General features: G+C 38.7%; 1 protein-coding gene across 1 annotated transcript; it reads left to right on the top strand.

Annotated features, from left to right (window-relative positions):
- The first annotated feature begins 3927 nt into the window (after nt 1-3927).
- Nucleotides 3928-8119, top strand: Crz (corazonin). The gene is made up of 3 exons (XM_071710357.1): nt 3928-4016; nt 7497-7706; nt 7883-8119. The coding sequence occupies exons 2-3, from the start codon at nt 7497-7499 to the stop codon at nt 7988-7990; spliced, it is 318 nt and encodes a 105-aa protein (XP_071566458.1). The 5' UTR covers nt 3928-4016; the 3' UTR covers nt 7991-8119.
- The last annotated feature ends 7151 nt before the right edge of the window (nt 8120-15270 follow it).

Here is a 15270-nt window from a genome sequence, read left to right as displayed (position 1 = left end):
GCAACTCAGATCAGGATTTATTGCAATAGGTAACAATTATTGTAATTATGTGGCCTGTGACGGCGTTTAATTCGAAGTTGGCTTTGACCTTATTTCTTTTGCGTGTCGTAATCGTTCATCGGCGATGACTATAATTTTCAGTGTTGATAATGTGAACTCTAACAGTTATTATTATTTTTATTTATATTACTTGTAAGTTTGAATGTAATGCCCTAAGGAAGACCAAGTAGGTCGAAACGTTGACTCGATAATTGCAATTCAAAATGTATATATAGCTTTTTATTAATACCCTAATTAATTAATATTGCTCGGAATATCGGCCGTAACATTACTTAGCTTTTGCTTTCGACGAGCGATAACACGTCCTATTTTTTATATTAAAATTAAAGTAGGTAAATTAAGGATTAATCGGATACGAAATCTATTTTGTAATATTTTATGAATTCCTAGATTCTTCTAATTTGAACATTAAGTTTATAATGCGATTTTTATCCATTTTTGCTTTTTACAAAATGTCTTTCCTAACATTGAAATATCTTCTTATATAAGAAGAAAATATTTTTATATGTAAGTGATGGTATCTCGTGTTTATGGTAATTGGAATTATTTTCTGCGAAAGAGAAGCCATTTTTATGTGCTATAAATTGTGAAGAAGTATATAAAGTCTGCGATATTATCACGTAGCTGTTAACCATTATTTTCACAAATATTATATTATTTTTATTATCTTTTTTATACAAAAAATTAAGGATTAAACGGATAGAAAGATATTCGTAACATGATATATATGTTGTCGAGATGTTTCGAGTTTCGAGATGTTCCTTGTCTTAATATTTGGTGGTTCTGAAAAGAACCGATTGTTTTGCTTGGCCCTGGAGCGAATTTTAATAATCCGTCTTCATTATCATTTCTCCGATCTTTTAATCTGACCCGAGTCGGGTCGAGTCAACAAATCGAAAATCGAAAACGCTATATGTTAGTGCACGATATATCATATTATCGAAAGAAATGATTATTAAAATTCGCTCCAGGGCCAAGCAAAACAATCGGTTCTTTTCAGAACCACTAAATATTAAGACAAGGAACATCTCGAAACTCGAAACATCTCGACAACATATATATCATGTTACGAATATTTTTCTATCCGTTTAATCCTTAATTTTTTGTATAAAAAAGATAATAAAAATAATATAATATTTGTGAAAATAATGGTTAACAGCTACGTGATAATATCGCAGACTTTATATACTTCTTCACAATTTATAGCACATAAAAATGGCTTCTCTTTCGCAGAAAATAATTCCAATTACCATAAACACGAGATACCATCACTTACATATAAAAATATTTTCTTCTTATATAAGAAGATATTTCAATGTTAGGAAAGACATTTTGTAAAAAGCAAAAATGGATAAAAATCGCATTATAAACTTAATGTTCAAATTAGAAGAATCTAGGAATTCATAAAATATTACAAAATAGATTTCGTATCCGATTAATCCTTAATTTACCTACTTTAATTTTAATATAAAAAAATAGGACGTGTTATCGCTCGTCGAAAGCAAAAGCTAAGTAATGTTACGGCCGATATTCCGAGCAATATTAATTAATTAGGGTATTAATAAAAAGCTATATATACATTTTGAATTGCAATTATCGAGTCAACGTTTCGACCTACTTGGTCTTCCTTAGGGCATTACATTCAAACTTACAAGTAATATAAATAAAAATAATAATAACTGTTAGAGTTCACATTATCAACACTGAAAATTATAGTCATCGCCGATGAACGATTACGACACGCAAAAGAAATAAGGTCAAAGCCAACTTCGAATTAAACGCCGTCACAGGCCACATAATTACAATAATTGTTACCTATTGCAATAAATCCTGATCTGAGTTGCAGTTGACGGAGATGCTAATTTCGTGCATTTTCTGTATATTTTAAAAGGTTCTTGACGCAAAACCGATCTCTACTTCCATTTAATATTGGACATGACAATTTCCGACGTTGAGCATGGCTGATACCAGGATCATACAGAGGACTGCCCCTTTTAAAATATACAGAAAATGCACGAAATTAGCATCTCCGTCAGCTGCAACTCAGATCAGAATTTATTGTAATCGGTAACAATTATTGTAATTATGTGGCCTGTGACGGCGTTTAATTCGAAGTTGGTTTTGACTTTATTTCTTTTGCGTGTCGTAATCGTTCATCGGCGATGACTATAATTTTCAGTGTTGATAATGTGAACTCTAACAGTTATAATTATTTTTATTTATATTACTTGTAAGTTTGAGTGTAATGCCCTGAGAAAGACCAAGTAGGTCGAAACGTTGACTCGATAATTATAATTCAAAATGTATATATAGCTTTTTATTAATACTCTAATATTGCTCGGAATATCGGCCGTAACATTACTTGGCTTTTAGTTTTAATATTTTATTTACTTATAAATAAGATACTGAAAATAATACGACATCGTAAAAATTATAAAATATCGCGAACAATTTTTCATATACAATAGAATAATTATAGGTAATTATGTTGTAATTATATTTATCATATTATCTATAATTATATTATTCCAGTAAACACATACTTAGTCGGTGGAATAATAGTTGCAGATGCATAATACAATTATAATTACATAATCACCTATGATTGTTATATTGTATGTAATAAATATTAATTGTGTGTATCAAATTGTATTAAAAATGTTCTTTTAATCAAATGCACGCGCGAGCAATACAGCGTGACTGACTATTTTTACGCGTTCGCGGTTCTGTATTTGAACCTTTTATCGACCGTGGCTGTAAGTAGGTCGGTAACCGACCTAGAGGTAGCGCGCTCATCTGCACCGCTCTGCACCGTAGCTCACCGGGTAACGGAACTCATTTATGCTCCTCACTGTACAGATCTCGATAATACAAGTATGTACCTATATTTGATTTTTATTCGATTTAAAAAATTGCGATTTTATTGTTATCCAGATTTGAGTATCCATGCGAGTGACAATTATAAAAAAAAATGTAGTTTTGCGACAATATATGATATAATAATGTAAATATATGTAGTTTTATTTATAAAATATCTGTATAACGATAAACCACGAATTTAATATTTGCGATAAGAGCTAAGAGTCGCCAAGTACACGCACCAGTATTAGAAAACTGTTATATATTGAAAAACTGTTGTACTCAATCAATCAAGTTATATCTAATCAAAAATATAAAATATTCGTGCATTATTGCGACATAAATGGTGTTGATTTCTGTAAGAAAAATTTTTAGGTAAATAAACGTTTAAAAAAATTATACATTTTATGAGACTCATTTAATCACATATGAGAAAAGACCTAAAAGGATTTTAAAAGAAATTTAAATGTAGATATTTCCCCTATAGTAATAAGAAAAAGGAATATAAAGATTAAATTAGTTTTGCCCTATGATTTTGCAGCAACACCCTCCCCTTTAAAAGCTAACTAACAATAAGTCATTTGTATCTTGTTCAGCCGTGTCAAACAAACAGACAAATATGTATACTTGAAATTATTATTACAGCATAGATATAATATATATATTTTACAAAGCTAAAATTTCGAGGTATTCTCCGTAACTTTAGAATGACGTAAATCTCTAAAATAACTTTCTACACATCGTCACGGCCGTAATTATCTAATCACACGAAACAGTTGCTCGTTCCGATTTAGCAAACCGCGTTTTAAGTATCCCTATGCTTTTGATGAAAGCATAGGGATACTTAAAGTTAGGTCAATTTTCGCACAATGTCTACTAATATTAATTACCAATAACGACCGGTCTTATTGTATATGCCGCCGTCTAGGAATTAATCTAATCTTTTGACTCCCGACATCGATATTATTTCAGTGTACGAGACATAGTGTGCTGGAGCGTATATAAAGCTCCTTCTCGATCAGATCGAGAGGAACACTTTCAGCAAGATCTCCTACGAGAACGTATCGTTCCAGCAACGGCAAACGAAATTCATCAAGGTACGCATATATATCTCGCTTTTCCCATTACCATAATTAAATTAAGAATTATTAATTTCAAATTAGATTTTGAGACAAGAATTTTTGAAATTTTTACTTCAATTATGTTTTTTTTCTTTTCTTTTGAAAGATTTTATACTTGCAGCAAATGTTGATTTTATACGAGAAATACCTGCTTTATCCGTCACAGATACCGTATTCTATGTGCGTTAATTGAAATCAGGATGGGACGTTTATATATACGTGTACACTATAATAGCGGATCAGCGTAAATAATAATATTTCTATATTAGTATCATAAATATCTTTTATGTCATTGTGTACAGTTAATTAATTAATAAATTATAACTAAAATCCAATTTCTAGTCTAAAACTATTTTTTTTATTTTTTTAGGACTATTTGTGAAAATATAGTTCAAAAAATTAATTAATTAATCAATTAATTTATAATAATTTACATTGCTTATATTGTCTATACATATAAGAAAGATTCGCGTAAACATAACGTAAGCAATCCGTAAAACAATTCATGTAGATGCAATCTCGAAATTTGTGACACAACCCTGATTGAAATCTTCTTCATTTTTATCGACATTTAATATAACGGCAACAAGAGGTAGAGAAGTTGAAGACGTGTAAAAGTGTAAGATAAAACTTGAAGTCATAGGAAATCTAAGGATACTTCAATAGATGGCGCGGCATTTCCGATTTACATCCCCAGACTTCTTGTATAGTCGCTTACAGCAGTGCGAATACATGTGCATGTATAGGAAACATTTAATGATGCTCTCGGTTTTACTTCTGTCTCTTTCTATCACATACGCATACGACATAATATCATAATGAGCAGTCTAGTAGTATACAATTCAACGATTTTGCCGATTAAATTAATCGTCAATTAAGTTAATCAGATCTTAGTTGAAGTCGCATTTAATTTTTCCTACGAAGAAATTATACAAGATCTTTATTATCCAATTTCGATGAGCTTTGGATAAATAAAAATGAAAGATATATTATATTTTTTTATAAGTGTTCTAACTATGTTCAAATTTTTAAAGATATTATGTTTCTTTAACATCTTCACAATTCACTCATTTTAAGAATTTAAAGTTTTTCATACGTATACTTTATTAAATTTGTCTTCAAATAAATACTAATTTATTTTAAAACAAGATTCTTAAATTCTCACAAATGGTAGATAGAGATATTTTTAAAAATATAACATTATTAATTAAATATGAAATATAATAAAACTATGAAATTTAAATACATTTTTGTAAAGTACCATTAAGTAGCATCTCTCGTCTATTTTTTATTATATATTGTACTGCATCTAAGTTTAAGAAGCTTTTTTTTACAAAACACATCTTTTTATCGATAAAACTTCGAGAGAAATTTGAAGGGAAATAGTATTGTTTGCTCCTATTGTCATGTTACTTTCTAAATAAAGTCAGTTTCGTTACGCAGATGCCGTTTAACGAAGGAATTCAATCGCTGTCGTAAATTACAGATCCGCGCGTATCGTGGGAAGATCGAATAATACGAATACAGATATAGAAGTATCAATAGAGAAAATTACACATAATGGACATATAGACTTATGGGAATGCGTAGAAACGGAACAACCCGGTTACACGAAGCTAATGGATTACGAAACGTACGACAAATTGCCCGTCAGCGTGAAATGGAAAATCCACGATATATCGTACCTTCGACGCAACGGCGAAATAAATTGCTTTCCTGACATTTTCTAATTCCGTTCCACGAAACGCACACGGCGCTTTAATGCGTGTTCGGCGAAAATTTCAGGCGTTAAGAGATAATTATTCTCCGTGATAGGATATAGGATTATAGCAATCCTGTTTAATTAATTCCTAACGTACATCAGTTTGTCGATCGCCGTGCTCTGAATAACGATGAAGAAACGATGACGCCACAAAAAGATGAACTTTGCTTTTTGGAGTAACATCTAATCCTTATCTGCGACTCTTGCTTGCCGATAAGTGAAAGAAATGTTAATGTACGTGTTCGGAAATTACGGGAAATAATTTTTTCGATAATGACGCTGTCGCGCCATTTTTCTAAATTGCTCATGCACAATTCCTCTTTTTATTTCGCCACAAATTAAACATCGGTTAATATTATTGGCGAACGCGATGCACCGCGTGCCTCGCTAGGCACAACGCAGCAGCTCAAACGGCTGGGATGCTTCATCCCTACATGCTAACGGAGATGCTGGTCACGTCTTTTATCCGCTCGGACACTTAGTAGCACTTACGCTTATCTTAATGACCAGGGACGCTCGTAGCGTTAATGGTCCTCTTAAAATTAGCGCGCGGAACAAAAGTCGAGCGCGCGCTAAAAATTTTCGAGAAATGCCGGTTTGCCCGCGGTACTACACGAGTCGTTAATCGTCAGCGGTTTTTTTTTTTTTTAATGAATATGAGGATTTAAAGAGATCGATGTAAACACGCGGCCTGCGAGAGTTTTGCAATTATCGTAATGGCCGATACCTGAACCTTTATGTGTCGGTTAATTGTAAACGAAAGGATATTTCTCGAATAGCTTATTGGCTTATTGGATGTAATTTATTTTATCTACAAAGAGTATCCTGGAAAATACAAAGTAAGAAAATAATTGCCGATAAAATACGCGAAATGTCATTTCGCCGCATTGCGTTGTTTATATCGTTTGCATCATCGTTATTATTACAGCGATCGGCATTCCGGTGGTTTATCATTTCAAAAATGATATCCCTATAAAGAAACGGGCAATGGTGGCGAGCGTAAACTTGCGATCGCGCAATTTTAAGTTGCACGGCTTCGATACGGATCGTTGCCTCGTCAAGTCTACCGTGACAGTTAGATAGCCTATTGTTTTTCCCCCCTTAGCACTAGTTTTACGTTATAAACGCGAGCGCGCAGATTTCCTTCTTCCTCTCTTATAACAACGAATCGAGCGATTTCATTACAATTGCACGAGATTCCCAGAGATTCGCGACGGCAAAAAGATTTCCGCTAAGCTGCCGATATTAGAAAACTTGTAATTATTCCAGTGACAAGTTGCTTGTCTTTGATAGTAATTGATAGCCTATATATATATAATCCTCTTGGAGTTTGGAGCAGCTCCGGAAATCGGTAGAATGTAAATCCGCTTGGCAAAAGTGAAGGACTGTTTTAATAATACCCGTCGAATTATTCAGCGCGTCGCGCTCATGGCGAGCTATCGACGATTGCTCTGCCCTAATTAACGTTTGAAAATCATTAGTCGTTCTTTTGAAAGCTGCCAATAAGTGTCGAGTCGTTCGTCCTTGCGCAATTATTTAGCGGGCTAGGTAATACGGCGAACGTTTAAAGAAGAATGCACCGCACGATATACCGATTGTCCTCCATTATGTCTCTCATTTTTTTTTGTTTCTATCTGTTATATTATTCTCATGGATGAAACATTTTCTCCACGCATCGTATTTACCTTTCGCAGATGAGCAAGAAATGCGCACTCGTCGTTCTCGTCCTGTCGTTGGTCATAAGCTCCGTTCTTTGCCAAACCTTCCAGTACAGTCGTGGATGGACCAACGGCAAGAGGTCCGAATTGCAGAACTCATTGGGTGTCCCCAATCCGGGGGACGAACATTTCACCAACGGCGAACTCAAGAGACTGAAGATGCTGGTATACGGGAATGATGAACAAGTAAGCTTTGGAACGACGGAGGAACAACACATAGTAACACATTTGCTGAATGATTAATTTTGAAATTAAAAAAGAGAATTGTTATTTAAACAAAGCTAAACGTTTCGGCAAGTAGTGTTGTACATTGAGGTTTTAACATTGAGACTTAGATTAATCTGTTAATATCTTTTCCACAGCCGCTGTTGATCCACTGTGATTTTGTGGACAAACTGAAAAAACTCGTTCACACGGATAATTATGCCTCTCAGCTGCGACAGAAGGGACCGAACGATGACAGTTACTAAAGCGGATACTCGGCGTGATGGTCGTCACATAATAATCACGATTGTTTCAAAGAAGTATATTCAGCGTATAATTTTAAAGGTGCTTTCATAGTTTTAGTTAAATCGGAATAAATTATTAATGCACACGAATCTTTGTTCCAATGATAATGCACAATCACAATCAGAACCGTCATATCCCTATCTCATGTGAATCATCATATCCTCTCGCGACGCTCACATCTCCTAGGTAAGAAATTAAGTACAGTCAATAAATCGTGATGTTGGAGCTGCTGGAATTTTATTTGTACGATTATCAGCGCATTTCTTCGAGTTTGTTACTCATCGACTCGTAACGGTTAATTAAGTTTCGCTCTCTTAATTGGACAGTCGGTCGATGGAACAGATCGCGGACGGTCGCTGCTGGGTATTCGACATTGGGGGGGGGGGGGATTTCGTCTGTCAACGGAAGATGGAGTGAAACCATGTCGAATGGAGACACCCGCTGAGTCCGTGGATTATCCCTACGGACAACTTATCTTCCCGGCTGCAATACGGCACTCCTGGCTCTCCCGGAGTATCAGACACCAGCGATAAGGATCGTTTGAACGAAATAACAGATTAATTTTTTATCGAATCTACGATTTCGGTTAGCGCCGTTTTCACTCGGATTTCGCGCATTAACATCTCGACGCTCCGGAAAATATCGTAGCTGGCGCTCGTTCCGAAGCGTTCCGAAAATCGTGACACGTGTCTCACCGTCGGTGATAATCAGCGCCGTTTCAATTAAAGATCAAAGATCGGCGTCGATTTTCGGCCGAAGCCTGGCGGCACTCAAGATTATTGGTCGACGACGTCGACGGGGCGTAACTATTGCACACGCGGCTAATGCGCTTAAAACTTAGCTGTTAATCAGAAACCAATTACGGGAGGCGGGACGAAATGAGTTTAATCGCATTAAATATTAAAACGTTCTGACGATACCGCGCGCGCGTGTGCTTGTTCGGTGTATACCCGGTGTCTCCGTCGTGTACGCACGAGTCAGTCATCACGGGGTGGCACACACCAGCACGTGCCACGACCGGCTTCAGCCATTTTCCTGTCTTAATACCCACGGGAGTGGCCGACCGGCAACCCACCGTGCACCCTCCGCGAATACCTTGCATCGAATCTTGAAACCATGCGAAACCATGACGGTCCAAATGTCGCAATAGTCGGGTTTTCCGACACAGATCCTTCGTCGAGACGATTTTTTTTTTGTTGGAGAACGAACGGAGGCGAGTCTTCGAGAAATTCCCTTAACAGTAACTCATAAAAAGCGCGACATAAAATATTCATCCGTTCGCTTCTATTTTAACATAATGTCTCGCGAAATGATCGTCGCGATATAAATATGCATCGCAAAATTATACCCCCCTTATATATCGCGACGATAAAGGCTTTGATGGCCGGCAACTTTCTCAGTCTCGTAAAATAAATAGTGACGATCGCGAAATACAACCTGTCGAGGAATAATGTAAGACCTGATGGAACCTCGTTGAATATATGAGCTGTAACGTGAATGATGTACGACCCATCCCTACACATGTCCCTTGCAAGTTTCAACATAAATGCCACATATGAGAAATGATATTTTTCACATGGAATTGGAAATCGAGCGTGATTGACTATAATTATATCATTATCGTGACGTAAGAAGAAGAGATCGCGGCGGTATTCCGAACGTACAACGATTTAAAGTTATCGAACTACATCGAAGATCATAGCTACATTGTCGCTCTCGAAAGGTTTCGCGGGATTAATCTCATTTACGGAATTACGCTCGTCTGCGAAATTTCGCGCCGTTGCTCTCGCCGGCATGGCATGGCACAAGTACGAGCTGGGAAACGAAACGAAACGAATTCCTATTAGCGATAGAGAAACAGAAAACGTCGGCGCGGTGAAAAGCGGGACCGACGGGCCGGTATAAATACATAAAATCGGGCAATCATCCTAAATGGGCGCCTCGCTACCGGATCAGGAGCGGCTGTCGCCTTTTTCAAGCTGTCGTCTGTCGCCTGTCGTTTGTCGCGCGACAAGGGAGCGCGCAATTCCAGCGCCACGTAGTTGAAAACGAAAAAGCGTGGAACGACGGAAAAGCGTTTGACAAGTACAATTTCCGTCTCGGGCACGTCACGCTCGCTCGGTGCTTTTATTACTTTCGCTCGTGTCCCACACCCCTTCAACCGTCCTCCTCGTGAGACACGTTAACGTTTATCGTATTGTCTTGTGAGCATCAGGATGAGATATTAATTCATATTATACGATATTCCCTTTTGTATAGGGACAACATTAACCATTATATAGAGGACTGTGAAGATACCAAAGATTGGTTTATAGAATTAGGAAGAAACGAGGAAGAAATAACAGATAAAATATGTAACGACGAATTAGATAGGGTTAAAGGAAAGGTGTGGAAACAATTGTGGAAAGAGCAGGGGGCTAGAGTAAGGAAGAGTAGATAGAAATGAATATTTTGTATGGAAGGAATGAGTGTGTTAAGTTATTTATAAAGTCCATTTCTTGGCGTAAGCAGAAGTTAATAAAGATTGATTGATTCATTCATCGACATTCACTCTCTTTTATCGTCAAATTATTTTCAAGCGTCAAGAAATAACTTTCTATTAATATTACGTTCTATTTCTTTGCATTGTACGATTTATGACGTACACCGTACACTTTTACTCTCTTAAGCAGGCGACCTTCATAGGGCGAACAACGTTACCTCGTCCCTAGCGTTTCTACGATGACCTAGGAACGAACAGACGCGATCCGCCGTCTGTCTGGCGGCGTTCATCCGAAAAAAAGAAAGCGGTTTCGATTTTAACACGGCTCGGCCGTGGTTCCCGCAACGGCGAAACCGCAAACGATCGGAAATAGAGAAACTGCCTCGCAAGATAGTTGCGGGAGGGACCCGTTTTACGGGCAGGAAATGAACGGTGCTTCGACACTGTGTTTTAGGAAACGCGCACGAGGCACTTAACCGCCATGAAAATTGATCGCCCTCCTGCGCCCGGATCAAAATACCACCCAACTAGGTGTTGCGCCGTTCCCCGAAACGGAACCGGAATACTTTCCCTGCCGGAAGATCGAAGTCGAAGCAATAATTTTATTCTTCTTGGAACAACGCCGTCCCTCCCCCCTCCCTAAAACGACTATCTCTGCTCCTACATCTAGCGTTGTATGGAGAAATAAATTTTTTTACAAATCTGTCATTTATAGAGCATTTTTTTCGACCAGGTCTCTGCCAGTAAACTCATCTGAGCTCGCCTGGCGATTTAAGACAGACGCTATTCGCGTTATTTCGAAATTATCCGAAAATCGTGGATATAACGTTCCTATCTCGCGCACAATAATCCCGGAAATATCTCCGGGAGCGTGTCGCGCTGGCGGATTTATTTTTCATCGGAACTATCAATTTCCATAAGCGCGACTCGTTGTTCCCGTCGCGAAATTGAGCCGCCATTCGACGATGAGGCGGCGGCGGCGGCGGCGGCAGTGGCGGTGGAAAAAGCATCCCGCGCTCGCGTTCGCTCTCTCGCGCGAAGCGCAATCACAATAAATTTTCTACGCTCGTATAAATATGGCAGCGCGCCGCCTCATGATTTTATAAACGCCCTTCGCGTGTCGTGTACGTGTATATATACGCGTACACGCGCGCTCGCACGCACGCGCGTGCCCCGTGCGTGTAGCGAGATGCTGTAACATACGGACAATACGGTGTGCAGTATTCAGAAATGGCGATCAAACGGAACGACGTTATTAACACCGCTTCTATATTCTCTATGGACTCATCTTAACGCCGCTGCTCTCTTCCGAGTGAATCTCGTTGAAAATTTTATTCTAGCGCCCCCCTATCCTCCTTCCCCCTCCCCCCCCCTCCCCCATCTCTCGATATCGCGCCAAGATCGACGTTGTTATTAACGGGTCTCTCAAGACAACGTTCCCACGTCGCGCGTATATACGCGTTCGGAATCAGATAGCCGGACAAAGCGGCTGATATTGCGTGCTCCCGGGAAATTAGCGAACGCAATACGGACCTAATTAACCGCGATGCATGAATAATCCCGCGTGTAGCGCGTGTTATCTTCAGGTATCGGGGTACCGTAACTACCGTAAGCGTCTTTGGCACGGAGGAGCACCCTCCTTCAAGGAGAGACCAAGGCGCAACGCGGGGAGAGGGGACCAGGGGGAAGGATGGAAGGAGAGTTAATATCGGATTAGTTTTTAATTCGAGCTATATCCCCCCGTCCCTCCGCGCCTCGATGGCCATGCGAAGCGACGCTACGCCACGAGGGGTGGCGTGTGCGTGCCGAGCATGTGTGCACGAGCGTAGATTAATTTTCCAGGGTGCGCGCCGCACCGCGCCGCGCCGCGCCGATCCGGTCGGGCGGAGGGCAATGAGTAGTAAACGGCATCAATAATTTGCATAATTCCGCGTCGATTTGCGCGTGACTCGTGGAGATTACACGGTAATCCGCGGCGCCGGCACCTGGGACTTACAATTTTCTCGAAAAACGGTATTATTTACACGTTCCACACGTGACGGAACGGCTGAATACACTTCGTTAACGTAACGTAAGAGGGAATGCTAAACGATGAAGACGTTTGAGCTTCCTGTGCCGTCCCGCGTGTTAATTCCAGAACGGAGGAAGAGTGAAAGAGATAAAGAGAGAGGGGGGGGGGCGTGTATTTTCAGCGGAGATTTTCCGTTAAATGGGATAGAAATCGCTTCGCGTGCTTTTTCGAGTTATTACTTGCACAGTTTTACGTGAGAAAACGTATAGGTACGTTTCACGCGTCATCGCAGATACACGCGCGAACACGTACATCAAACAGTAACATTGTACTTTCATACTGGATTTTCCATAATTTTGGTTTTTTATTCGTCCGGGTTTTTTTTTTACATCCACGTCGCGGTCAATGACTCGTCGGCGGCACGGAGTTTCGGGTGTGGGACTCGATAGAGCCGCTTGGACGTCTTGATACTCGGAGTTCTCGTAATTGGTCACCTCTCCTCTCGTCTCCAACCCGCCACCAACGCGGTGTGTCTACGTTAAAAACTAGAAATACCGCAGAAAGGTCTCCGCTTGAGAAACGAGATTACAGGGCGCCGATGACGCGCCTCTCGGACGACGGTGTTGTACCTGTTCGGGGTACCTGTCGGAAACGGTTCACTCACCAGACTTCTGCGTTAAACGGCGGAAACATTTGGGATACTTCCGTCAAGTATCTTTTAAGCTCTTTTAAAGATACAACGTATCGGTCTGTATTTCGAAAGTCATTAGCTTGACTTGTTATTTCCAGATAAGATACATCGGTCATCAGTAAATAATCAAATCTAGCTAATTCTTCTATATCATTAGGTATAGAATCATATCATAAAGTAAGATAATGATAATTTGTTCAGTGTGTATTATTAATAATTCTTAAACAACAATATAATATTCATATAAAGTCAGAGAGCAGCGTTTGAAAAGTTAAATAATATTATTTCCAAGATATTACATAAATCATCTAATAATGTGCTTTTTGAACTTCGTCGGTGCATTTTGAAAGGTAGATCGCGTATCACGTGGATTCGTTGTGATCCACGGAGACGTGGATCCTGCACGAAGTGTTCAGGACCTTCGTTCCCGGTGGCGGCGGGTGTTTGTCTCCAAATAATTGGGCGGGACGGCGCGCGGCGTCTCCTCTGCAATTATAGGCAGTAAACGCAGCCACATCCGGTACAGGGAGCTCTAGGTGAAGCCGGGATAATTCCACGGAGAAAAGACACCGATTAAGGTCCGATCGGAGAGAGAAAAAGGACTCGCGTCTTTGACGGACGTTGTTAGGGGAAAGAGGTGTGACAAAGAGGGGAAAAGAAGAGGAATGGGGAAAACTGGCTGTGCCACTCGCGCTATTACGCGGATGCGAAAGATCAAAATATTGCGATCGTGTGACAAGGTAGTCGTTTCGACACGAAATTAACGGAAATCAAGCTTCCAAAGAAGATGTATAGGCATTACGGCGCGCACTGACGCAAGAGTAATGAGTCCTCGTTACGACAACCCGTTTCCCGATGCTTTCCTCGTATTTCTTAAACGGCGCAATTTACAAAGTGCACCGATCTCATCGAGGGAAATGAAACGTTGTACCTCGTTCCGCGTATTTGCTGCAAAATGCACGCGTATCGAATGACACTGTACAAAATAATGAGATGAATTGATTGATGTGAAAGAGGACGTGTAATTGCGTTTAAAAAGACAAGAGCAGGCCGCCACATGCATTTCTGTGTCTGTGTAAACATAGAGTCGTCAAACGATTCTATTTATTATTCTATAAAAATGTTAAGATAAAGACGTTGCAAGATGACTACACTTCACGAGATATTCCATTCCATTTCATGTCAGAGTGACACGCAAAATAATGGGATGAATCGATTGATATGAAAGAAAATATATGATTGAGTTTAAAAAGAAAGAGCAATTGCACATTCAAGATGTATTGTTGCATTTGTATAAATATAATAGCATCAAAACTCACTGTATATGTATAAAAATATCAAAGTAAGAACGCAAATAAAAAAAATACTAGATATTCTATCCATTTCAGATCAGAATATATCTATGAAATACGAGATATGTTGGAAACTATTGATTTTTTTACATTATTGCTTCACTTGAATATTTTCACAGTAGAATAACTATAAAAATTGATTTATATATAAAATATACCGTTTCAGTTCAAAAACGTTTTAATAATTTTAAAATATTGAAAATTGTCATCGCGAATAAAAATGTTTTACCCCAATATTCGTTTTTTCAAATCAAATAATTCTTAATTTTTCTATAGCATAAAAAGCAACAGAGATATTACAATATTCGCGTTATCAAAGGAAGTAAACCACATTCTATATATTATAAACACTTTTCTCTACAAAGACACGCGTTATTAACCCGTATGCTCTGAAATATAACGAGAGGAAATTACTCGCCACGAAGGTCATTAAATTATTAATCGACGGTCTCTTGAATTATTTCGGATTTCTTAAATTTTTGTACTTTTAAGCTTTAGACACAAATTGCTTTTACGTCAAAGTTCGTTGCAATCGATGCGATGATGCTCGAGATACCTGTGTAAAGGGGATCATTAAAATCTTTAATTATCCGCAAATCAAAGAATGGATCGTTGCTTATTAAGCTAATGAAATTATTACTGACGCTGTTACTAATTGTTTCTGCTGTAATCGGCGGTAATTCCCGTGCTCTTCCCACGCAGCC

Source organism: Temnothorax nylanderi, unplaced genomic scaffold (assembly GCF_030848795.1).
Source record: "Temnothorax nylanderi isolate EJ_2023f unplaced genomic scaffold, tnyl_v1.0 TNYL_tig0089_pilon, whole genome shotgun sequence".
Taxonomy (NCBI): domain Eukaryota; kingdom Metazoa; phylum Arthropoda; class Insecta; order Hymenoptera; family Formicidae; genus Temnothorax; species Temnothorax nylanderi.
Note: the sequence above shows the minus strand (reverse complement) of the source record. Positions and strands in the feature narration are given on the sequence as shown.